Here is a 26,917-nt window from a genome sequence, read left to right as displayed (position 1 = left end):
CTAGAAACTAAAAGAAAACAACTTCAAGAAGACTAATTTACAGAAACTAATTCAAGATATCTAAAAAATAATAACACCTTTTATTAAGAATGAGCTTGCATGAGAGCTAGCAGGAGAGCTAACTGCAGTTTGCTGAATAAAGCAGGAATGACTTCATTGCTGCTCTATAACTCACAATTAAACAGGCACAAAGTGAGTAAAGACTTGCTGAAAAACAAACACATCCAAACTAAGCTTTCTTAAAGCTCATTAATTTCTTATTGATTCAGGAAGACCTCCTTAATAAAGCAAGTAACTCCAGAATTTTACCTTTGAACTACTATCGTGCCATGCCCATTCTGCTTTAGGATATTCAAATGCAAGGGTGCAGGCATCAAAATTTCACTATTCAGTCCTGTATCACAACACAAGGGCACCAACAATGCAGTATTTGGGAAGGTGTCTGCTCCTAAAATTTAGTATGAAATTACTACTTCTGATGCTAAGCAGAGAGGTGTAAAGCCCAAATAATTTATTTAATTTTTCCTACACATTTCACTCAAACTGCTCTTTTCTCTGCAATTCTCATCGTTTATTCTGCTGGGATGACCAGGCTGTCACTATAGGGAAAAAATGCCCAGCAGGGCAAGGCAACCTGAATGCATTACTGCTTTCAGAAATCCAAGCACAGTGTCATCTTCCCTTATTAATGTGCTTAGCAGAAATTGCATTTCCTTTACTTGTCATCACTGTGTTACTTTTGTTATGCCATCACTTCTAGCTCAGGGGATTTGGGTTTGAGTGTGTCTGTGGGAATGGAGGACAACCGTCCTTCCTTTTTTGGTGAATCTTGGCACAGACCTCCAGCAGCTTCTCTAGCAAAGCCTCCCTGACATTCCCAAGCAGTTATTCTTTTGGCACTGAGCACATATATTTCTATAAGCAGAGCTTTTTCTCCTGCCAGAGTCAAGTACTTCCCCACATTTGCTCTGAGCAGCCTTCAGATGGCAAGAAAACAGCAGCACAGTCACCTTCTCTGAATATCTGCTCCAAATCCCTGCTGTCCATGAAAACCAAACAGAAATCATCACATGGATGTTATCAATGTGTTACATACAACACATTACTGCAAAGGACCTACAGCTTCCAAAATGCCCCATCCCAAACCCCTCATGAATGCCAGAAGTTGATAAAAAGCCCAGAAGCACTCTGACAGTTTAACACACATATGCACATACATGTATATCTACTTACTCATATGCATATATATCTTACATACAAATATATAAACACACACACAGAAAAACTTGGAGAAAACTCCTTGCTTGCCTTTTTCCCTCTAAATTATCAACATTTCTCAACACATTTTCTGATTCTCTCAGGAAGAGTTACATCTGAATAGAACTCCAACCACACTGACAAGCCTGGAGGCTGAAACCAAAGAACTCAAAGAAAACATTCTTTTAGGTTTAGGAACTCTGAGACAGGAGCTGCCAAGGAAATGGAGTAAGGAGGTTATAAGAAAAGCACAGGGCAGAGGGCTATGCAGGCTCTGTATGACACTGCATCCCTTTTGTGAGGGCAGAATTAAGTAGCACAGGACAAAACACAAGCACACTTGTATTGCAGCAGCTTCTGCATCCACAAATAGACACAAATGTTCTTCAGGCTCCTTCCATCTGCCTGTCTGAAGAACAGGATGAGACACACTGCACTCATGTCTTGGAAGTAGAAAAGATCAAGAGCTGCTAGAAAACTATTTATTAGCACCTAGAAAAAGCCAGGATGAGCAATAGTCAACATGGAAAAAAGACAATCCCACCACATCAATTTAATTTCCCTCAATTGCAGAGGAGCCAATTCTGCAGACAGAGCAGACGCAGATGCTGTACCTGCGTGGTCTCAGGGAGGTTATTTCACACTCCTTCACACACCCTCAAAGCTGATCTGCAGAGCATGATTCACAAGGAAGTGTTCTCACAGAGCAGACCCACACGGGCTGGAGAGCAGCACTCAGGATCAGGGGCTCCCTGTGGCAATGGGTGAGTGCTCTGCACAGCTCCATTAGCTCCGCACTGCCCTGGCAGCTCTCAGCCTCAAGGACCTCTCACAAAGGCAGTGACACAGCACAGCTCCAGGCCCCTCAAACACACTGAGGTGGCCTCAAAGAATGCTAGAAAACATGACTCAAAATGTGGCAGAGAAATTACCCAAGTACCTGTTTAGTTCATTGTGTGTGGCTGTGAACAAACAGCAATGCAGGGATAAACAAAGCCCTCACCTCTAATGTAAAAGTTCTTTCCATTCAACACCCAGCCATGCAGAGTTTACTGCAAAATGACAGCACAGAGCAGCTCCCACCAGTGACCAGCACTACCTGCAGGGTCCTGCAGTGCCTTGAGCAGCTATCAGATCACACAACTCTGCAGGGCCAGCACACAATGTTGCCCACACCTCCAGCAACATCTAACTTCCTCCTCCTGGGAGGATGCAGCTCACACTGTCTGGCCCCATCAAGAGCCTGGGCCAACCTGCCATGAGATTGTCCCACGGTCCCCTCCACCTGCATCCCACAGAGATGTGCTGGAGACAACATGGAGAACCAGCTGCACAACTTCGTCCTCAAAATCAACTGCTCCTCCATTCAGGATTATGCCAACCAGCAAAAATCTCTCTTCTGCAGGGTTTCAAACAAATTAAGCAAAACAAAAAAACCATTCCAAACCAAACCAAATCAAAAACAAACCAACAACAATGAAAAAAATCAAACAGCAACAGAAACCAAGCAACCACAAACGAACAAACAAACAAATGTAAAAAGAACACCACAAACCAAAACACAGGAAAACCCTGCCTAATATCTGCCATACAATACACTGATGAAATAATGCTCTTCCTATTACACCCCACCATGGAAAGATAGCTGTTTCTGAATCAAAGTGGGACTGAGGAAGAGTGAGGACACAGAGCCAATAATTTGCTCGTGACATCTTGGGATTATCCCTGCTGGGAAATGCAAGTATTTCTACCTTTCTAGATTAGAGCAACAAAGATGAAAACTGCACTGGTGACAGAAATGAATGGAAGCCCACATTTATGCTGTATATCCTAAAATCAGGCGTGGAAGGCTCCTCCCCATCTCTCTTTCTTGTACCTCGCTGACAAGCTGTGAAACACATGAGCACCACATTGTGTTTTTTGGGATAATTTTCAAATTCCAAAGTCCCCTCTTCCCCTTTTGGTCCTCAAGGATGGAGCATTTCATATCCTTGTGTTGCTCAAATTTTCCCCAAGTAGTAAATAAAATAATTATTTATGTTCTTTCCTTTTCCATCAGACAGGATCATTTTCTGTATTTTCTTCTAATGTGGGTCTTAAACTTCTCACAACAATGCACAGCTGGACAAGCAAACTTTCTGAAAAGGGAGTAATTACCCATTTCATTCAACACTAGCTGTCACTATTGTGTCTGGTCTCGATTACTTTGCAGCTGCTGCTCTGTGCCTGTCTACATCACTGTGCCCCGACTGCCACAGCACCATTCTCTGATTCTCTGCTCTCCTCACTCTGCAATGGCTGTAGAGCCCTCCTGACCCTGACCCAAGCAACTGCAGCATTCCATGACAGAAGGAATCCACAGTGGGAGGGAGGAAATGCCATTATCTGCTGGCTTGGCACGGTTAAATCACTCAGCAATAGCAAAGTGAAAAGACAGTGAGGATGACAGGCCCAGAGCATGACTAAGGGAAAATGTGAGAGAAGGTTGTCACCAGAAAGTTTCAGGAGCACTGAGTGTTGTCTCAGCCTTGCAGCACAGTGCTGTTCCAGCCCTCTCTATGGCCAGCAGCTTTATTTCACTATTTGCAGTGGCTCAGCAAGATTTCCCTCACAGATTTCCACCACCTGCCTCCTGCACCTCCAGGTTTTCCTGTTTTCACTGTTTAGCAACTTGATGTTGATGGTCAGTGAGGATCCCAGGGTGCAGAGCAGAGCCAGATGTCCCACAGAGGGCTCTGTGGTGGAGCTGTGCAGAGGTTTTGTACTTGACCATAAGACATGCAGCAGACACTTAATACTATTTTAATTTCTTTTTTAATTACCACGCTTTTTACCAAAAGAGCCTTGTAAAAGCAAGTCTACAAGGCCAGACAATAGGTTGGCAGAGAGAAAAGTGAGTTCTGTATTACACATTATATAACTAAAAATATTGCCACCTTACCTTGCATCTTTTAAGAAAAAAAAAAACCAAACCTTACAATGTGTTAAAAATGTTACCAGTAAGTTAAATAATAGGAAGAGCGTGACTAAAAGAAACCAAAAAGTTCTGGACAGGTACACCAAAAGAAAAGATAAAAGAACAGCCTTGAAAGAATTAGTTTGGAAACTTTAATACAGAAGTGTGGACTATCACCTTGTTCTAAACAGCAGCTCTTGAGAACCCCACAGCTCCATCAGGGCATCTCACACTCTCCCAAAGTGAGTGCACAGCTTTGTTTCACAAGGACACATGTTGTCTGACCAGGCCTGTCCTGACTGACCCCAACACGAAACAATCTCGTTTTCAACACCAAGAACTTCAGAGCACAAAGCTTTTTTCTCTCTCTCTCTTATAATATTTTTGCAAGGGCTTCCCACCTACCAGATCTTACAGTGAAGTCATACCCATTGTGCTTCTGTCCTATCACTGCCTACTGTCATCCGCACTCACCATCACAATCCCTCTCTAGGACCAAGCTGGTGGAGGAAACATTCAGTAGAAAACATCTTATTCAAAGACACATCTTACCCAGCAGCAGAATAACAATCTAAATTCAGCTTGAACAAAGCCAAGCTCAATGATTAACAATATTTCCCAATTATTTTAATTATCTACCCTTTCCTTATGCTGTGTGTGAGCACAAAAATTTCTAAAGCATTTTAATTTCAATATATTTGAAACAGCAATGGCCCTGAAAACACTGGAAGTTATGTGGGTCATACACACACATATGTGAAACACACAGTGCTTTGTCCAAGAAAACAAAAGCGTTTCCTAGGTGAGACTGTTTAATTAAAAATTAAAAGCAGATGGCTACAATGCAACATAGTTCTGGAAAGAATCTTAAATTTAAGTTAATTACTTCTCCAAAGGATTAAAAAGAACCCTAAAACAAAGCTGGATGCTGCAGAATGTATTAGCCACAGAAAATCCACACTGGCAGGACAGACACGGAGCTGCTGGAGAGGCCAGGGGAGCACAGAGAGGATTTGGGCTGTGCAGCATGTGTGTGCTGAGCACAGAGCTGGGCTGGGCAGGCTGCAGAAGGGAAGGCTGAGGGGATCCATCCATCCATACCAACATCTCCAAGGGTGCAGAGCATGGGGCAGACTGTTCAGAGGTGCCAGGGACAGCATGAGCAGCCATGGCCAGAAAATAAAGCACAGCAATTCCAGCCCAGCAGCAGGAAGAGCTTTCCATGGAGGGGCAGAGCCCTGGAACAGCTGCCCAGGGAGGGCTGGAGTGTCCCTGTCTGGAGACATGCCAACCCAGCTGGACACCTTGCTGGGTCACTGCTCCAGGGACCCTTGGGCTGCAGGAGCTCCAGAGGTCCCTCCAATCCCATATATCCCAATATGATTCTGTTCCAGGGATTACTGCTGAAGTAGGAATCATGTTCGCCCAGGTAACTGGCAAAGGGATATTCTACAAGCACAGACTGACAACATCAATAGGAAGCTGAATGGAAGTCACCATCAGGTATGAAACATCATTTCCAAGGATTATGTAAGAATTAATGGAGATGGTGACAGACAGGATTCATCCATGTCTCTGTTTTATATCATTCTGAGCTAACCTCCCATACTGCTACCACTGCTCTACCTGCCAAGAACTCCCAGAAACCTAATTCCTGTTCTATAATCACCATAAGAATTGCTGTGGAAATTTACAAGGAGCACTGAACACCCAGTACAGAGCTCACTGAGAAAGCACATTGTCTCTGCAGGCAGGAAAGCCATACCTGGATTTTCCACCCATCACTGCACTGGAATATTTAGGTTCAGGGCTCTCAAGAGGGGATGCAGCTGCTGTTCTGGCTCTTACACCCCTTCCTGTGGACTCCAGAGACATGGAGAGCCCCTGCTTGGTTTTCAGCTTCCTGTGAGGAAGCTCAGAACCTTTTCTGATCAACAAACACATGGATGGTAACAACAGAGCTACAGCAACCCCTTGAGAGCTGCCCTGGAGGGGTCAGGGGACAGTCTGGAGGAGGGAGAAGGCAGGGAGCACAGCTCCCCTTGGCACACAGTGGGAGTGGAGGAGCTGCAAGCCCCAGGAGCACTCTCTGCATGCCCTGCCTGCCCCACAGACAGCCCTGCTGGACACCAGCCCTGCTCAGGACTGGCCACAGGGCTCACCCTGTGTCCAGCCCGGCAACACCTCACACCCCACACAACCTGCACAGCACAAACCTCCTTGTAGCTCACAGTGCACAGCACAAACAGCAACCCAACATTTCTCCCGTGCATTCCTCAAGAAACCCAGGGGTTCTCAAGGTGGCAGGTGTCAACCAGAAACATAAATCAAACCTCCCGTAACAGCAATGCAAAACCAAAAATAGAAGACAAAAGGCCACGAAAAAAGGCCACAAAAAAGACAAAAATCTCAAAAAACCCCAAACAAACAAAAATCACAAAACAACTAAAAATAAAAATCCCCCCCACTGAATCCTCTTGATAAATACTCATGTATCATGTAAGATTACAGACCAACTTCAAGAAATTAACCAGAAAAAATAAAATCAAAATTAGCCTGCAATACTTCATTGTAATTGAAACATGAAAGTAAAGTATACATATTACCATGTTTTTAAACTATGCAGGTAGGTTATTACACATGGCACTCAGGCAGAAGACCTGCAATTGTCCTTTACTTCTTTGTTTATTCTAAGAAGTTATTATAAAAAGCAGAAAAATCCAAAATATGTTCTCAGGATTTTGATACTTTTATCCAGATATTTTTGCTCAAGACTTGATATTCTGAATTAGTGTATTTGATAATTAACTATATTGAAAATAAGTACTTCATGAATACCCAAACCTTAAAACCCTGGGTAGCTGCTCCCCTGGGTATCAGCCATCATTAAAAAATCGGTGGAAAATACATTCACTCAGGCTGCAGAGGAAAAGAAAAACAGCAAGGTGAATGCATTCCATTATTGGGGGCTACAGCATATGTCAAATGATGCCAAAGGAAACTGAACTTCTTTGGCATAGAGGAAGTTAGGAGGGCATCTTCTACCACCCTGGGGGGATTGAGAAAAGCCTAGAGCAGATTCTGGCGAGAGGTGCACCATGAAACGACAAAACCAAGCAGCCATAGGTTGCATTCTTTCCCTCAACACCAATTTAACAATAGATAGGTGATACTGTGAAGCTGAGGGCTTCCCTTCCTTGAGCATTTCCCCAAGTGGACAAAACTGCCTAACACATCATTTCCAGAGAACTCATCCATGCCAAATTTTCCAAAGATTTTAAGAAAAACTTTATTCTAAGAAATTGTGTAAGTTACTAGATGTGATATAAACAATCTGCAGGTCTAGTGCACAACAAGAACACACAGACTGGCTGCACAGCCACTGCCCCAGCAGATTGTTCTGTGCCCCAGAAGAGAGGTGAGCACACAATTTATTGTGCTGCTAACCACAGACCTCTGCTGAGCTCTGCACTGGGGCTGACCTGGGCTAACTGGTCCCACAGCTCTGCTCACACCATGATCTCAGCTCCTCTGCTTTCCCCTCATCTCACAAACTCTACATCTGTGCTCTGGGCAGTGGATGCTCTTTGGAAAACTAAGGGATTTTCCATGCAGGAATTCCCTTAGCATGTCTTGCTGTAGAGGACTTCAGCCACCTACAAGGTGAGAGAAGTTCTTCCCCTATCTGTGGGCAAACTTCATCTGCAATGAAGGGCAGCACATACCATGTAAGCCAAATATCCAACCATGTTTTTCAGCTGAGACTGTGGCACAAAGTCTCTTTTTCTTTTAGTTTTTGGCATGTGTAACTTGCTGTTCACATTTCATTCCCCTCTCACGCCAGTGACTGAACCACTTGAACCAACTCCAGCTGAAAGGATATGATAGATTATGTAACTACTTCGTTTTTCCCTTTTTTCCCCTCGATTTGGAGGCTCAACATTTGGGACACTAACATGTTCAAGTACCCTCTACACTACAGAAATAAAAATTTTAAAGCCACAACAGGATCTTCCAGACGTCAGCATCTGTAATTACAGACGTCATGGGAGACCATGAAAAAACCCCAAGTATTAAACAGGTCCATCCTGAAAATCAAACCCACTGTGCTGAAGAAGTTTCAATAACCAACCCAAATTTGCCTTTGCACACGGCCTGTACCTTGCAAAGCCTTTTTTACACTTTTCCAAGAAAGATCCAGTTGTGTGATGTTCTAGTGCATTGTACCTAATGACCTTACAGCCAATTGAGGCTGGAAAATTGTACAGCCCCTGATTTTCTTCCAGAAATGTCTCCATCTGAGCTCTCCAGCTATGATTGAAAGAAAAAGACTCCCAATTCCAAGCTCACAAAGACACTCATTGAGATCCTACCTTCAAATCTAAACACAACAGGCAAAGTTCTGCTCTAACCCCACTCCTCTCATCTCTGCTGTTACTGGAGCTGTTCTTCTTCACTCCTGTCAAACCATGGCAGTACTTGCAACAAAACTCTTAAGAGGCAAGGAGGGAGCTGGATATGACAATAAATCCAAGTATGGAATAAGCCAGAAACTCCCTAAGAAGTAATCTGAATGAAAACACAAGAAGAAAGAAAAGAGCAGGAACCTTTATTGTTACAGGTGTTAACCTGGAAATTAATACTGCTTTCATTCTCCATTCAAAAACCAAGAGACTCCAGGGCTGTGGTCATGTGCATCAATGGCATGCTATTTTTAATAATTCTACCTCAAACAGAAATGTGCCTCTCATACATTTAATGTAAAAAAAAGTCTTGCCAGTGGTGGAAAAATGTTGAAATAAGGCTCCAAACCCTGAGAGCTCAGTGTCAGTTGACAGGAAGGCCAAGCTCTGGTTTCTGGAAGGAGGGAGAAGCTGCTGAGTTTGGTCATGACTTGCCTTGCACAGTGAAAAGTGTGGTTCTGACACCAAATGTGAGTGGTGCCATCCCCACTGCTCCCAGGGCAGTGGAGGGAGTGCAGAGATTCCCAACAGAGAATGAGGCCCTGCAGCTCCCAAACACCTCCCAGCAGGAAAACTGGAACTGGGGACAGGTCTGGACACCCTCCTGCCACCTGGGGAGAGTAATTCCCAAGCTTGGGAATGAACACTGTAAAGCCAAGGGGCAAAACACACTCTCCCCATGCAGGAAGATCTGCTCACCCAAAACCCTGAACTCAGAAAACATCACCCCAATCTCACTGCTAAAGCAGAATTTGGCACAGGCAACTCCTCCTTTATCTCCCTCAGATAAAGAGCTTTGGATGTTTTGCAGTGGCTTTAGTAGAGGCTGCTGGACAGAAAATGGGATGCATCTGGCTGGTCAATTACACATGCAATTAATGTCTCCTTGGGTAAGCTAATACAGATTTAAGAGTCCATTAAACACGATTAGTCCAAATTGTTAACTTTTAGCAAATCATTTCAGACTTTCCGGTGAGATGTAGAAAGATGCATAAACACATAAACACAGTCTCATTTCTAACAGAATAAATACAAAGAGTGTTAAGTATACCCTTTATATAAAATATTTTCTTCTAATGCCACATTCCTGGAATTTGAGAGTGGGATATTTTAACCAGAAATGTCTACATAGCTCAATTTGCCATTCTGAGAAAAGCTAATACAAGTGAAAAGGCAAGGCACCTCTTCTTCCCATGGGTTAATTTAGCACGGAACATAAGAGATGCTGGGCACTATGTGCACTCTTCCTGCTTTCCAAGGATTTGCCATCAAGGAGTCAACAACAAAAAGCTACCTAAATTATTTTACAAATGGAAAACAACATTTGAAGGAAACAGGTGAAGGCAGCATGGACCAAATGGTATGCTTTTAAGAAAAAAAACAAAAAAAACCAAAAAAAAAACAAAAAAGAAAAAGCAGATCAGAAATCCAAATTGAAATTCAATTTATCTCGTGTTTACACTTTGGGGGCTGGCAATGGTTCAGCTCAAAATATAATTTAAAGTATTTCTCAGGGCTGCACATCTTCTCTACAGAAGTGAGCTGAAAGCAGAGGTGCCAGAGTTTTGTGTTTGTTCTGCCTGGGTTTATTTCAGTAAGTCAAAAATTGAAGAAAAAAATAGTATTTTCATTCTACAGACAATGGATACTTACTCCAAATTATTAAATTTTGTGACTCAAGGCCTAAGGAAACTGAATAACAAAAGTTCTATTATTACAAAAGAATTAAATGGTTACAATATTAGAGGGAGTAGAGGAATAAAACCACTGAATGAAACTGAGGTTTTTTGTCAGATAAAGGATTTTTGCTCACATGACACATGGTCTTCTTTTTGTTCAGTACCTGTTCTTTAAAACACACAAAGTTGTTGGCATTATCTGTCTATATAAGAATGTTCCCAACAAAATCACAAGAATTCCCTTCACCCAGCTTAACATGAAGGGTGCTGGTCTAGATTCTGCTGACAGCCAGGGATGAGCCAGACATCCCCATTAATATAAATTAATTCCTTAATGCAGCAGAGGGATTTCAGCTCCCTGCTGAGTCCTGTCTCAACAGCTGACTTGAAATGGTACCACAGTCAACACGGCCACGCTCAAGACAAGTTCTCTTTCTTTAAAAAACAAACAGAAAAAAAAAAGGATTATATTAAAATAAAGAGGTTTCTTGGTGTTTGTGGGTTTCTCTTTTCTCTGTTTTACCTGTTGCACTTCTCTGTGAAGCCACAAACACTTTTGCAATGATCATGTGAAAGGGGCTGTGGGAACAGAGACAACTCACCCCCAGCAGCACTGCAGAGGTGCTGTGAAACTCCATTCTGGGACTCCTTCCCTCGGCAGGTTAAAAACCAAACGTGTTACTTTGCAACCAGTAACATCTGACAGGATGCTTATTACATACCACAGGATGTTTAATGGATAGAGTGGGTAGCTTCCCCTCTGCCACGGCTTACAAAATTACATCATGATTTTGAGTGTTGGACAGATTCCAAAGTATGCATTCCACAATACAACTTAATTGAAGTTAATTGTAAGAGCATTTGACTAGGATAGCTATTAAAGCATTTCTTTACTCAGGCAACCCAAGGGCATTAGCATGCAGATTCTGGTGGCAGGTCAAGTCTGTGGGCTGACTCTGGCTGGGCTCAAAAGTTGGGCCACGTGTAATTTCTCACACCCAGACTGCTTTATCACAGTATTTTCACCAGATTAACTCAGAGCACCAATCCTAGCATTATATTTCAGAGACAAACCAAGCTGGGGTTTTTTTCTCAAAAAGGAAAATTAGGAATTTTAGTTCTTCCTAATTTAAACTCAGTAGGAATAACAAGTGGACTGGCAATATATACAGAATTCTTTATGGTGAGGCATAACTTCTCTTCTTCAAGATGCAAATGTGTGTGCTACCTTTTCAGACAACTGGAACAGCTTAACAAATCAATTAATGTTCTAAGTATCTAAGTAAGGATTTTTGATAGCTACACAACTGTCTCCCTTAAATTAAAGGCTTTTTTTATCTCTTCCTAGTTCACTTTCTTTCAAATGAAACTTTTTTTTTTTCTTCCCTACCCCCCTTGGTGTTTTTTTGCCTAGTAAATACAGCACTGCCCTGGCAATTGATTTGATGGATGGACTGTTCAGGAATCAGTTGGATGGGCACATCCAGAGGGCAGTGGTCAAAGGCTGAGTCTCAGGGGACATCAGTGACCAGTGGTGTCCCTCAGGGTCAGCTGGCACCAGTGTGGCTCAACACGTCCATCAGTGACACAGACAGAGGCATCAGGCACCCTCAGCAGGGTGGCAGGGGACACCAAGCTGAGGGACAGTGACACCCCTGAGGGATGGGGCATCCAGAGGGAGCTGGACACACCCCAGGAGTGTCCCATGGGAATCTCAGGAGGTTCAACCAGGCCAGGGGCTGCTGCTGCCCCTGGATCAGGCTGGGGATGAGCAGCTGGAGCAGCCCTGGGAGCAGCCCTGGGGGTGCAGTGGGTGAGCTGAGACCCCAAACCCTGAGCTGGGCTGAGACCCCAAACCCTGAGCTGGGCTGAGACCCCAAACCCTGAGCTGGGCTGAGACCCCAAACCCTGAGCTGGGCTGAGACCCCAAACCCTGAGCTGGGCTGAGACCCCAAACCCTGAGCTGGGCTGAGCCCCAGCTGGCAGCAGACAGGGGGATTCTGCCCTGAGCTGGGCTGAGAGCTGAGCTGAGAGCTGCCCCAGCCCTGGGCAGCACAGCAAGGAGCTGCAGCTCTGCAGCCAGGCCAGAGGAGCTCCAGCAGGAGCAGAGGATGGAGCAGCTCTGCTGGCAGAGCTGGCATTGCTCAGCCTGCAGAGGAGAAGCTCTGGGGTGACCTCAGTGTGGCCTTTCAATACTTAAAGAAGGCACAGAAGAAAGATGAGGACAGAGTTTTTAGAAGGCTCTGTTGAGACAGTGGCAAGGGGTTATGCTTTTAAACTAAAACAGGGTAGATTTAGACTGGCTATAAGGAAGGAATATTTTACCATGAGAGTGGTAAGCCCTGGCACAGGCTGCCCAAGAAGTGGTGGATGCTCCATCCCTGGAGACATTCAAGGTCTGAGACAGGGCAGTGACCCACCTGGTCCATGTGAAGCAGGAGGTTGAACTAGATGACCTATAAAAGTCCCTTCCAACCCAAACCCTTCTGCGATTAAACAAACATCACTTTGCTATTCAGTGTTCTCTTGGTTCTTCCTCAAGCCCTGACAAGACCTGTTTAGTAAAAAGGAAAAGGCACAGCCACAAAGCAATAGAAGGCAAGCAGTGAGATGGCATGTGGTTGTCCAGGAAAGTTATCCTTCCTTTTCAGGCGCCTGCACTACCCAGGGCATGTGACAGATGAAGAAGGTTGGTACACTCTGGTCTCTCTCCACCTAAATGTCCCCTCAGCCACAACACTGCAGGGGACAGTGCCAAGCTGCAAGGGGTGCCTGGAATCTTGCTGAAGTGTGGACAAGGGCACCCAAGACACATAAACAGAAGGACAGAGACAGGAAGAGGTGACAAGAGCTCTAGAAAGCAGAGCAAAGCTGTAAAGCAGGCAGGAGGGATGGAAGGACAAACCAGCTCTCTTCCACCTGATAGAAGCCAGACAGAAAGGCAAGATATAAAATAGGAACAGACTCTAGTATATTTGCTACAAAATGTTTTTAAGTACATCTATCTCTCTCTCTGCAGAAAGTCTTCACATAACCTGAAAGCAAGGATCAGACATAAAATCTTTTTGCATCAAAAAATACTGTGCTGCTAAGTAATACAGAGTTAATTATTACAGTTCCGATTTCAAATTCTCTATTAAGAACTCAGAAAACATTCACCTGAGTTTTGAACATCTAACAATCATTTGTACTATTCCAAATTCCCAGAGGAAGAGTCCATGCCTAAAGCACAGCCCTCACAAGTCTAATTTACCAAAAGCCTCTTACCTCTGCCATACATAGAAAAGAACATCTGTTAGAAGAGACAAATGCTGTCAGTCAAGCACAAAATTAAACTGCTAAAGACAGAATGAAAGATTGTTCCCTTCTGCAGTTCAGTAGACTGATGGCACATAAAAACCCACTTCGGTTTCATTCTCTTCAAAATTAGGAAAACTAATATATTCTGGGTTTATGAAAAATAAATACATTCATGGTCTTTTTCTCTTCCTCAGCTCACGAGGGGCTGGGAAGCACAACTTCAAGAGCATTGCTCTCCTCACTCCCTGTCAAACAGGCACACAGTCAGTCTCTCTCCCCCACACCTGTCTCGTTTACACCACCACACCATTCAGATTAAAACTGCTGGATTTCCAACTCCTGGCACTAACAACGAGGGCAGGAAATGTGGGAAGAAATAATGCCTGAGAAGTCAACACATCGAAGGTACCCAAAATGCCACTGCTTCACAGGGAAAGAGTTATGTCTCAAGTCAGCTTCAAAGATGAATAAATTATAAAAAAGAAGTACTTATTAAAAAGAAAATGCTAGGATTTTAACAAAGCTGCCAACATTCATAGAGTTTTAAAAAAGATTTAAACTTGCACGCCAGTTTTAAGAACTTAGAAGTCATTCTCCATTTGCATATGTGAAAAATCACAGTACAAGAATATATACTAAGAGAAAAAAACAAGCAACATCACAACCAGAGAGGACAAAAAAAAGTACCAGAACTTACACATCACCTCCTACAGTTTTTGATCTATCCTGTAATAATAAATCAAATAGTTGCCAAAACATGAAAACAAAGGCTTTTAAGTTTTACTTTTCCGGCTTCTTTTTATAAGGTAGGGGTTTTTCCAATGTAAAAAGTTAACTTCTTGAAGCCAAGAGACTGGACAAGCATCAAGCTCAAGATTTAATCATTCTTCATTTAATAATTTCTATCTCAAATGGGGGGGAAAGAAAAATCTAAACCCACAAATGTTACTAATTAGTGCAAAAATGCCACAAAGAGAGCTGCTGAACACAGCATGTTTTCCATGCTGTTTGCAGTCACATAAGAAATAATGCCCCTTTGGACCAGCTGTGAGTCTGGGGAAGCTCACCAGGGCTTTGGCCTGGGGGAGTTTATGAAAACATGAGGGCTGGGCAAGGCAAGGCCTGCAAAGGCCAGCTGTTGCTGTAAAAAGTAAAGCTAACATTTTTTATCTAATTTATCATTCCGGGCATGAACAGCGCTGTGCACTGCATTTGGACACAGGGCTTTGCAACTGCCTCTTCATGCCCCTGTAGCAACAACTCCACGTGCACAGGGGGACAGCAATTCCACCTGGAGGATGTCCCAAACTGTGCAGGGGGGTCAGGCAGGCGTGGCAGATAAATACACTTTACACAGAAGTAATTTGTCAAACGAGATTTAAGCACCACACTTGCCCCACATCCAGTGCCACAGAAGGCAGTAGTGAATGCCACTGTAGAGAACAGCAACATTTCATGACTGAGACAGGATTAAACTGCAAAAAAAAACGCCACCCAACAACTATTTCAGGTTATTACATGAGGTGCTAACACTGTCGTGGAGTTTCTTCCCTTGTACATTAAAAAGGAGAGAGCTCTGACATGACCAATTCAAGCAGCTGGGCTGCCCAGACCATGAGCTGGATTCTCAGCAGTGCAAAACACCTCTCTGGTGTGAAACATCTGTTCACTGATGCATTTGGGGGTTATATTTACAGAAAATAGCTCACGTGCTGGTTTTGCACTTCACTTGCCTTTTTCTTTCCTGCTGCAAATTCTACTGCTTGTAGCTTCCACTGACACAAAACATTATCAAGACGTTTGTCACAGCTTGACTTTCACTCAAAAACCCACGGAAATATTATAAGCTATACAAACCATTAAACCACTGGTTTTTATGATCACCAGCCCTGTAGATAAACCTCACTCCTCTGTTCTGCCATTTAATGTGCAATGCTGTTTACTCTCCCTGTAACCCTTCGGAGTTTTGTTTTTGCCACTACAAACCCCCATCCCTGCTCACCTGCAAACCTCAGGAACTGAGCTATGTAAATAAATGCACATGTCCTTCCCAGGAAATAAAAATTCCTCAACATTAACTACATGAATGCATCCTCTGATCTGAGCAACCACCAGCCACATAGGAAGACACACAAAATTAAAAGCATTTTGTACAGATTTACAAGTCTGAGTTCATTCCAGCTGAGTTTCTACTTGAGTGATGACATAAATCCATAACTCTATCCATGACAGCAATTAGCAGGGAACAGCACTATTGACCAAATGCAATAAATCTCCTATGGCTCACTCCAAGAGACCCTGACAATGCTGAAACCAGACAGGAACCCACCAGGGGAGTCAAGCAGAGAGCTAAAAGCAGAGGCCACTGCCAAACCAGAGGGCTATCAGCACTGCACTTAGCAGAAAGAGCTTGAAATTATGTTTTGCAAAGGTCCTGAAATACAAATTAAAAAGGCTTGTGTTGAACATGATGATGGCAGATCAGCTTACTTGAGGGGTTCCACCATGCCTTGAGAGGGAGGATGGGTTTAGTTCTCAATGGGTTTGAAAGAGAAGGGAATTCCAGGCAGCCAACTCCAAGCCAAAGACTACTGCAGTACTCAGGAGAGAGCAGAGACCTGAATCCTACATTTAGAATCTCAGAGTTACCACAGGGCAACAAGCTGCAGACCTACCTGCAGCCTAAACAAAACTGTGCAGACCTGGGTGAAATCCTTTGGGTTAAAAGTGAAGCACCTGTGATCAGTGTGTTCTCATATGATGCAAGGACGCTACAGAGTGAAACACCACAGAAAAAGGGCAAACAGAAAAAGGAGGAACAACAGAGCACTCATAAGATGCACTGACTTTTTCAGTGAAATGAGAAAGGGGCACTTGAGGGAGCAAAAATATCCAAAAGGAGCCTGAAACACAATGTCAGAAGACCAGGTTTTAAAGCAGTCAATATATTAACGGTGGTGCTGACCCTTGTTTGGGAAGAACCTGGAGTACAAAACACACTGTTCTTCTGAAAAAAGAGGTGTATTTTCTGAAGGCAAGACTTTTTTCTTTGCTTTTCCTTTGTTTTCTAGAAAGAAGGAAACTAAAACCGTGAAAAGATTTTGCTCCAGGCAGGTCAGCACTTGCAAACAGGTGTTACTAACAGTCTGAGAACAGGACAGTACCCACCAGAACAGCCTGTCCTGAGCCAATTTTCATAACCTACTTTTAACATAAGCTTTGCTTTTGAGGGAAGGCTCTTCACTGGCCTCCAGCTCAGCATCTCTGGATAGTATTTTCTAGTCATTAAGTCTGCCCTAGAATACTAAAGAATAAAAAAAAAAAAAAAAAACCTCACAGAAAATTGAAGGGAAGCACAGAGAATTTCAACTCTTGTCAGTGTAACTGGGCTTTAAAAAGCTGCAGTGCTTTACCTTGGCTCAACAATTTATTTTATTATTTTAGTAACCATAAGGACAGTCTTTGTGCTGGCCACATCACCTTGGTCACTCAGTGCCAAGCTCTAATGTGCAACATCCAACACCAAATCACCCCGGTGCAATTCTTAGACCACACAGGAGGAGTAGAAAGACCTCTTCTTCTCTCTTCCCTCTCCTCTCCCTCTTTTCTTTTCTCTTCCTCTTCTTCTCCTCTCTCTTCTCTCTTATTTTCTCTTTCTCTTCCCTCTCCTCTCCTCTCCTTTCTCTTTTCTCCTTGTCTCTTCTCCTCTCCTCTCCTCTCCTCTCTCTTTTCTCCTTGTCTCTTCTCCTCTCCTCTCCTCTCCTCTCTCCTCTCCTTTCTCTTTTCTCCTCATCTCTTCTCCTCTCTTCCCTTCTCTCTTTTTTCTCCTCTCTCCTCTCCTCTCCTCTTTTCCCTCCTTCTCTCTTCTCTATTCTCCTCTCTTTTCTCCTCCTCTCCCCTCTCCTCTCCTCCTCTCTTCCCTCTTCTCTCAATTTCTTCAACCTCTCCTGGGACTTTTTCTCTCTCCCATGTTTACCCTGTTTTTATCATTTCAGTGTTTTTCTGCTGCATCCCTAACACACAACACGATGAAGAGCCTTCTTCAACCACATGATCTAGTTCCATGGTTTTAGCTAGAAAGGTCTTCAAAAAATTACAGAAATGAAACTTTTCCCAGCTCACAGAAGATTCGCAACAAGGGGTTTCAAAAAAGAGCTGGTAAAGGATGAAATCACCAGGTATTGGGTCAATAACCAAACCTGGATACTACAGACATCTCAATTTGCATTCCAATGAAATTACTGCTGCACAAAAGAAATTGTAAAAAAACAAAGCCTAATTAAAAGCACAAGAAAGTGGCATATTGAAAACACTTAAATTACTATGAAATACTTCAGGGCCCTCTAGTGGTTTAATCTCTGGCACGAGGAAAAAATCCGTGAAGAATTGTTTTTAAAATAAGACTACTGAAGCGTATTGCAATAATGGGTTCTATTTCTGTCACTCTCATGTAATTAAGGGCATTTAGGCTGGAAAGCTGCCTAGCGAATTACCAGACAGGTGAAAAAACTACAAACTAATACCTGTACATAAAATCAGCTAATAGGTGGCATTTTTTGTCTTCATCAAAACAAGAAGTCACTCATTAACATTCTCAACTGTGCACAACAAAAAAATCCACCAAAAAAAAACCCAAAAAAACAAATCCCAAAGAAAAGAAAAAATCTATAACCACTCTACCAAACCAGCACCAGTATGACTACTGCATTCAAGATTGAAATGTCAAGCTCTAAACTAGCTCTCTACAGCCCAAAACTGCAATGGTTAGAAAAACCAAAAAAAAAAAACCAGTGAGAAACTGAAATTTTCTCAAAAAAATTGCATCTGCAGGATTTCATCCTTTCTGTTCAGAAGATAGCTTCATCCTTCAACTATCACCCTAAAAATTACATCCTGTTCTGGCTTTATTACACAGCAAAACTGATGCAGAAAGCAGGTAACAAATTTCCTCTTCAAATAGAGAGGAAAAGAGAACTCAAAGCAAAGAGATAATCAGTCTCAATAAGTCTGTACCCAGGATCAAGATAGTGTAATAGGACAAACAGGATGAAATACCAGTTGCAAAGATTTTCTACACCTATCTACATTAATAGAAAAAGAAGTTTCATGTCCTTTCGAGACCTTAAAACTATGACAAACAGGAAAAAAAGCCACATGACATCTCCTTCAGATCTGAAAGGTAAGTGGATGAGGTTGGAAATTATTCCACCAGATCCTGTGATCAGGACTGTGGTGGCAGGACTATGACAATGGCAACTTTTAAGTGCACAAAACTTTCACAGGCCAGAGACAGAAACCATGAACTTCAGTCTAAATGCAGCTTAGGAGCAAGTGCCCAGAATTCAGTGGGATTTGGGAAGTTCTCAACGCAGCAGCAAACCACAGCCACTCTGAAATGGGCCACGACAGAGCTGCACATCCACACCAATGGCTGTGGGAAACAGAGCCCCAGACAACAAAACCCCCACAGAACTCACCTCATGGAGGTTATACTGTGGATGAGCTTTTCAGATTGATCTGACAGCCTAGATGGAAGAATTATCTCAACTGGCTGCAGGCGCAGAACCCGACTCTCCAGCTCCGAGCGGGAAGCACAGTCCCGAAAACTGTCAAAAACTACTTCTCCTGTAGTTGGCTGGATTGCCTGCCAAACAAAAATATATATCTCCTTTGCATGGATATCTACACCTTCAGGGAGTGCTTCAGTGGCTCAAACTGTTAAACCAGAATGAAAATCTATGGTGTACAGTACAAAATTACACAGCATCCCCACACACAGTGATAGTGGCAGATCGAAAAACCTGATTGTGGTTATTTTCAAACCCATGACACAACAATAACTTCAAAACACTAACACAACTTTGTCTTGGTAAGTGGCAACAATACCTTACAAATGTAAATGGGCTCGTGCTGTCACTAGTCCATCATGTTCAACTTTTAACACCAGACAAATCTATTAACCGAAGTCCATGAAATGCACATGTATTTCAAATAGGAATCTGAAGACTTGCTTTTGTTGTTCTCTCCCAGCTGCAGGGTGACATTCAAAGAGAGGCACAACCCTGATACTTTTTAATAAATTCATTACCAGCTGACTGGGCTTCAGTTATCACCTTGTTTTGTTGGTTAAACAGTCCTGAGTTTTATCTTCACCATAAAAGACCATACGAATCTGAAGCATAAATGCTAAAAGATCCTAAGTCTCTTCCTCTCAAGAATAGTATTTTGTACAGAAAAAAAGTGCTCACAAGCTTTAAAGTATTCATCCTAAAAATGTTCAAACACTGAAATTTGTAATGTGTCTGAACTAATGATTGTCCTGTATTTGGTTAAAATGCAAATACATTTTAAAGTGAAACAGCAGCAAAACCAGTTTGACAAATATTCAACTATCAACTCCATACCATCTCTGCAGTTTTTAAATATAAAGTCATCACAGCTCACACATATCTTACCTTTAGTGCCTCTTTTTTGAGAAAAAAAAAAAAAAAACCAAACAATTCCTACTCCCCCAGAAAATAAAATCTAAAAGAACAGTCGTGAATTTAACAAGGTAGCCACCCACCTCCCCAAAAAAACCAAAACCCACAACAAAATAACCCCAAAATACTGACTCCCTGAGAAACTAGCTTACCATAATGCCTGTGACAATGTCACCTTTCTTCCTGTCTTTCAGGTTGTCTCCATATTCAGAGATACAGAGGAGGTAATTATCAGGGACATCTGTTGTTACCTCTTCAACATCTACAGAATCATCCATCTTCAACAAAGGGTACACATGTAACAAATGTTAAAAAAAACAGTACAGAGATTGGGGTGCATTATTCACAGGGCTTTCTAGATCTCAGTCTTCTACTCTCACACATTAATCTAATGATCTTTTTAGCTCCTGGTATCTAGTAAGTTAGCATGAGAAATTAAATTAAAAAACATGACATAAATAAGAAAGGATAGAGGAAAACAAAAAATGGAAGAAATTAAATGTACTGGTTAAAAGCTGTTTGTAACTCCTTCTTCCACTTTCTAGGACACTGTAGATTTGGTTAAGTCTGACTTCAGAAAGCAACGACAGTAAACACAACAAACCTACAGCCCTGAAGAAATTACACAGTTTCTAAAGCCAGCAAGATGTTTTACCACAACATAAAATTAAAGGAACTTTACATCCTGCTGCCACTCTTATGCCAGCCACTAGCTGCTCATGCTCCATACTAGTGATAATACTAGAATCAAGGCCTCTCCAAAGGTTAGCCTAAAACCAAGTTTATTTGAAAAGGATATCTTCTCCAATAAGTGTAGACTTAGTGTAGAGGGCAGTCAGCTTACGGCTGAAGAGAGAGCTTTTATTTTCTCCAGCAGCTTTCAGTGCTGCAGTTTCCATCTGTTTTATTACTCCAACCTAGAGGCAGACAAGAAAGACATGAAGTTAGATCTCTGGTAACAAATTATTATTTTTATTGTTCTATATATCTGGTAATTTTTTAAGATGTGCAAACAACAAATGCATAATTCAAGATGGAATACATCATCAACAGAAAGGGCTCTCACATCAATCCTACTAATGAGATTATAAGGTACTGCTTTTCCTGACCCTTTTCCTATGCCTAACTGCCCTCTCAGCTTCTGTCCCTGTGCTTCTCGTCCTGTTTTGAAACAATTTAGCTGGAGGTCAATCTTATTAGAGAATGGTTACTGCATCCAAGCTAGAATCAACAAGTCCAGTTCTTAGAAAAGGAAGCAGAAATAGAGGTTATCACCAGAAAGCCACAAAATTACAGGAATCCACAACAGGAAGGAACAGAGAAAAAATAATGGGCTGGGATAGGAAAAACAAGGATGTGATGAATAATAGAGGAGAGGATATGTACATATCTCCTTATTAAATGCAAAAACTTGATACAGAAATACTCAGATAAATAATTGTTCTGGAACTGTTCCTGAAAAAATGAAGATACTTCTCTGAATCTGCTGAAGGTTCATGACACCCCCAGCACAGACAAATTGAAACAAAGGGAAGTTGGCCATTCCTGTTGCAGGAACGGTGCTAATGAGCTGCCCACTTCCCAGCTGAAACGAGGCTCTGGTACAAGCAGTGCAAGTTCTTTCAGTGCTATTCTGAACTCAGTTTGACAGAAGCGGGGGAACCTTGTGTCCCTTGGCGACGAGGCGGCGCACGTGGACGAAGAGCCGGTGGCTGGGAATGCTGGCAGTCATGAAGTTGTGATCCAGGTGACAGTAAATGTTCAGCTCTCTAGCTGCAATCTGCGAGGGACAACAAGAGTCAGCCAACAGGTCACAAAGTAATTTAAGAAGGTAAGGAGCTTATCTCTATGACAACAGTGATGCACAACTACAATTAAAAGCTCAGAGACAAAGGGAAAACATTCCAGGAGAAGGCCTGGAGGGGCCCCTCCACCTTCCTGTCCCGGCATTGCTGCCATAAACAGGGGATTCACTGACACAGGCTGCAGGTGTCAGGTTTTAAGGTTGCACCTTGATCTTTACAGCTTGTGAGGTAAACCACCCACACTGCACACACAGGGTCTCAAACACAGCTCAACTAAAGGTCAAATGATTGTCACACCACTAAAAACACAGCAGAAATGGAGGTATTTCATCTCTGATCATAAAGATGGAATTAACCTGGCTAATCAACTAAAATACTGAAAAATCAATATTGAACAGCACTGGGAACTAAACACTTAATAAAAAAGAGTAACAACACATACTAAAATGTGTGATTTGTATGTGTCTTTCTGCCCCTTAGCAGAAAGGCAGCTGCTCACTGACCAGGGAATGTGGTGTTAGGCAGGACCAGCAGCCAAACACCGGCCTGCCTATCTGGACTGCATATTTCTATTTCTGGACTCTAAGTACACCAGCAAATGAGCAGACAAATTACACAGCACAAATATGATGGGGAAAATGAATTCCCAGTAACCAAGCAACGTTTCTCACTGGTCTCAAGTGTGGAAATAGCACCAAGCAAAGGTTGGTAGCAACGACTTTGGGACAGATCATAAGAAAAAGCATTATGAAACATTTATAAACCATCACTTTAAAATTATGTTTGTTATAAAGTCCTTTCCAGTTCCTACAGATCTGGCATGTGTAGGTGCCACATCTGAATGTGCATTCAAGATGCTCTGTACACCCAGGCTATACCTGATATATTCATCTTTTTCAACACCACTTGCTCCACTGTCTTTCAAACTGAGAGACTCCTAATATCATGTATTATATAACAGAGTTCTGAGCCATGATGGAGAATTCACTTCTGAAGGTTTTTCAACTTCAGCTCTGACAAAAAATTATTATAGGAATTCACCTTAAATTCTCAACATACAATATAGCAAGCAGTACCATGTGATTACAAAATAACAAATGCCACTCTGGCAAAACAATGTATGCAGAATGGACAGTCTTCAATTTAGGCATGCAGACATTTTTTCATCCTGATTTCAAGTAACAAAACAAAATGAAAAAAACCACAAAACATACCCCCCAAAAAGCTGCCCTTCTGGAAGTGGTCATAGACCTAGTAGGACACCAGCATAATGCAAGTAGCATAAACCAGCATAAACCTAGCAGTTGCATCCCAACAATGCAAGTATCTTCCCACAACCTTAGAAAAAATTACCTCTGCATCTTCTCCAAAGAACCGGTATTTGTATCCACATTCCACACACAAAATAGCATCTTTATACTTCTTCTTCATTTCTATGAATTGGAGTTCTAGTGGAGTGTAAATGCTTTTGGTTCTTTTATTAAGATTTGTATCTGAAGCATTTTGAGTATGTTCATAGGACTTGAGAGATGCAGAAAACTGACTAAGACTACATTGTAACTCCTCCTGTAAATGAAAGATGGAAAAGTATAATTAGGAATCATCAAACAAATTAACTGTCCCCCGCCCTTGGCTTACATTGACCACAGAGCTAAAGATTGTTCTTTCACTAAAGAGCCCCCAAAGCTGCAGCACAACTACTGAAGTAAGATATACAGAACACAGTACATTTGCAATTAAAGGAATTAAAAAGTCATGAAAGTCAAAGTCAGTTAGTTAGTCAGTCCTCTGACAGCTCAGGTGAAATCAGAACCCTATTGCATCATAAGCTCTCAAAGCACAGACCAAGACAATGCAGGCTGCAATGACCGGGCAGCCTAAACTGGCCATGTATTGAAATAAGGATGAATAACTGCTCCAGTTTACAGGTGAGAAACTCCAGCACAGAGAGATTAATGATGTTCCAAAAATCCACAGTAAATCAGGAAATAAACCAATTTGAGTCTCAGTTCCCTGTCTCAGCCACCAAAACCGTACTCATTCTCCAGCCTGCACCTCCTACGTAAGTTCAGCAAATCTCTCAGAATAATTTAGACACAGAAAATCTATACTACTGTTTCTAAAACCTTAAATGTGAAAGGCTTTGAGCCCACTCTCTCTGCAGTTTGTCATTTTCAATGATTATGTAGCCTATTCTTGCCAAGCAACTTCAGCCCTATATCTCTGTGTTGTTCTGTATTGTCAGCAGGGTGATGAGTTCAGAAGTGCAGAGAAAAATGCTGAAAAGGAGTATTTCACTTACAGCAAAGTTCCTCGTCACTTATATCATAATATCAAATACAGGTAATATTGGTTAAAAAAAATACAAAGCAACACCCTCCAGAAATTTTTAAAGCATATGATTATTCAAAACACAATTGATCAGGTTGTGCTATAAATTCTGTATCTGCAAAGAAATCCATTAAACTTCCATTTCTACCAAGTGCCCAATTCAGATTACAAGAAACAAAGTGAGCAGACTGTTTAGCAGCAATAGTAACTCAGGAAAAACACAGAGACAGCTTAAACCATACACTTTGGGCCATGGGAATGTACAGAGTGCAGTCAGAGAACAACTGGGGGCAAAGAACACCTAGCTGTAAGTGCAAAATCCCCACAACTGCACACCACTGAGCAAGAGAAAACAGCCCAGCACAAATAAAGGTGCATTGTGCCCAGAACCTGGGTGGCCTCAGGAGCTCAGGTGTCTCTGCTGCAAAATCCTAAACCCAAGGACTTCAACCCAAGGTCTGCGCCAGCCAAGCAGGATGACCTTGTCTCGTTTCACAGGAAGTGTGACAAAGCATGTGAAATACGGGCATGAAAGAAGGCAAAAGGAGTAAAAACAGGCACAAATTGAATTGTTGAGATGGTCGTAAGTTAGCAGCTGGAGGAAGAAAAAAGCAAGACGCAAACACCTAAATGGAGCCATTCCAAGGAAGGCAGGCCAGACTTGGAACCAGTTTCTGTGTTCTCCAACTGACCCCACCTTCATAACCTCAACCCCTTACCACAACAGAAATCTCTTGCCACAAGCTGTCCACCTCGGCATTTGGATCCCACATTCACACAAACCAGTCAGGTCGCAGCCTTCCCAGGGGGAAGGTTAAAATCAGCTGTACAGCCTTTCATACAACCTCCTTCCCTCAAGAGCCAGATTTAGAACTCCATTAAAGAGCAGTTGCCACAGTGAACCATGAGATGCCTTCTAGGACCTGAATACATCAAACTGAGCAGGCTGACCCCCAAAACCACCAATTAACTAATGTTAACAGCCCTATAAATAAAGGGAAAGCAAAGTACTAATACTCCACTCAAGTCTCTTGACTTGTACCATACATATGATAATGCTAATTTTTCATGTGAGCTACCCCCACCTTCGGCAGCTGAAAAAGCAGTCATACCTTTACTAGATGGATTTACCAGTAACTGGATTAAGTTATGTCTCAGTGATAATCCTAAGCAATATTTCTGCAAAGAACGCCTGTTAGAAATTTGACAGCCCAAATCAAAACTGGTACAACTGAAAGTGAGCTGAGCAAAGTGCCACTCTGAACATGTGCTCTTAGGGTATCACAGCTTCACTCACAGCACAAGATACAGTGCCAGGCTTTCTGCTCCCCCAGGATGCTGCTGTTCAATGGCAACACTGAAGAGCTAGGACAGGCATCTTGTTCATCCTGCAAACAGCATCAGGAAAACATTCATACATATACACAGGTCTGTGGGGTTCTGCTGCACCATTTCATGTCACAGCACAGGAACACAAAAGGATGCTTGTGCCAAAGCTTGCTGCTTTTACCCATAACAAGCAATCTACACACACCACAGGACCAAAGCTCTGCATACCTTCTGTGTGACCTTCGGACCAGTGTCCCAAGAGGGAAGAGGATTTTTCAGTTCTGAGCTTCTCCCAGTAATACTGGGACATTTCTCCAAACTCAGAGATTCTTTCTCCTGAAAGCCACCCTTCTGGACTCTGGTACACTGCTGGTTTGAATCACTGTAGAACTCTCTCAGTCTGTCCAGAGTTTGCAAACAGATACGGGACTTTTCAAGCTTCTGAGGTTCTTCTTCAGTGAAAATGCACAACAAAAACATATTAACAACTTATTTCATAAAAGAGAATATCTATCAGAATAACATCAGTAAGCACATAACACAACCATTTTGTTCCATCTCTCTCTCCCCTACATTCCCTCTCCTCTCCCACTGCAGTATTTCTACCAGTCTGACAACATCACACACGTAAACAGCTTGGTTAACTTCCCCAGAAAACCAATACTCCTCACTTGTGTGCTTCTTCCTATGTGGGAAGAGATGCATCACTGTTTTTTGGACTGACAAGTGCACAGCCACAAACATAGCCAAGAATACTGGCAATCAAGGAGATGTTCCTTCACTACATTTTCTAAGCAGGCAGTATTGCTTCTTGAGGCTGTCCTAATGATACTTCAAACCATCACACCAACAAATTTAATGAAGTTCCCACTTTGAAACTGAAGAGGCTAATTCTTTTTACTGAAATGTAACAAACTTTATATTCACTGACTTGTTTTCATACCAGCATTAACTTATAAAATTCTCTGTTCAAAGCCAGTGGAATTCCTGCATTGCCGAGGCACCAGAGCAGCTGCTGTTTCACATCAAGAGCCCTGCATTAGAACTATTTACTCTGTGGTAGCCTTCAGGAAAAGCAGCAGCAGATTAGGCTCCACACAGCTGCCGGTGTCATGCACACTTCAGAACAGGTCTAAGACTCTTCAACCAACACACGAAGGAAAATGGCAGCAACTCTGCCTGGACCTCTGGACTTTACTGACTTAAGAACCTGATAAAGCTGAGTCAGATGAAGGGCATTTGCAGAGTAATCCTGGAGCAAGGCTCAAATGCCCAGCTTCTAAGTCACAGAAAGGTGCTCATCGCAGCTCTTCAA

General features: G+C 42.5%; 1 protein-coding gene across 4 annotated transcripts in view; it reads right to left on the bottom strand.

Moving 5' to 3' along the window:
• MSH3 (mutS homolog 3) overlaps positions 1–26,917 on the bottom strand; it is a 91,108-nt gene that overhangs the window by 61,488 nt on the left and 2,703 nt on the right. For 3 of the 4 annotated variants that reach the window (XM_085043174.1, XM_085043171.1, XM_085043173.1), the window contains exons 3-8: positions 25,831–26,054; positions 23,296–23,508; positions 21,801–21,917; positions 20,937–21,054; positions 20,290–20,435; positions 19,133–19,299 (exon numbers count right to left, since the gene is read on the bottom strand). In XM_085043174.1, coding sequence (XP_084899300.1) covers positions 19,133–19,299; positions 20,290–20,435; positions 20,937–21,054; positions 21,801–21,917; positions 23,296–23,508; positions 25,831–26,054 — 985 coding nt within the window. The remainder of the gene's footprint in view (positions 1–19,132; positions 19,300–20,289; positions 20,436–20,936; positions 21,055–21,800; positions 21,918–23,295; positions 23,509–25,830; positions 26,055–26,917) is intronic. The other variant, XM_085043172.1, reaches the window with a different exon arrangement.

This window comes from Lichenostomus cassidix, chromosome Z (assembly GCF_008360975.1).
Source record: "Lichenostomus cassidix isolate B80296 chromosome Z, HeHo_3.0, whole genome shotgun sequence".
Lineage (NCBI taxonomy): Eukaryota > Metazoa > Chordata > Aves > Passeriformes > Meliphagidae > Lichenostomus > Lichenostomus cassidix.
This window is presented reverse-complemented; position numbering and strand designations above follow the sequence as displayed.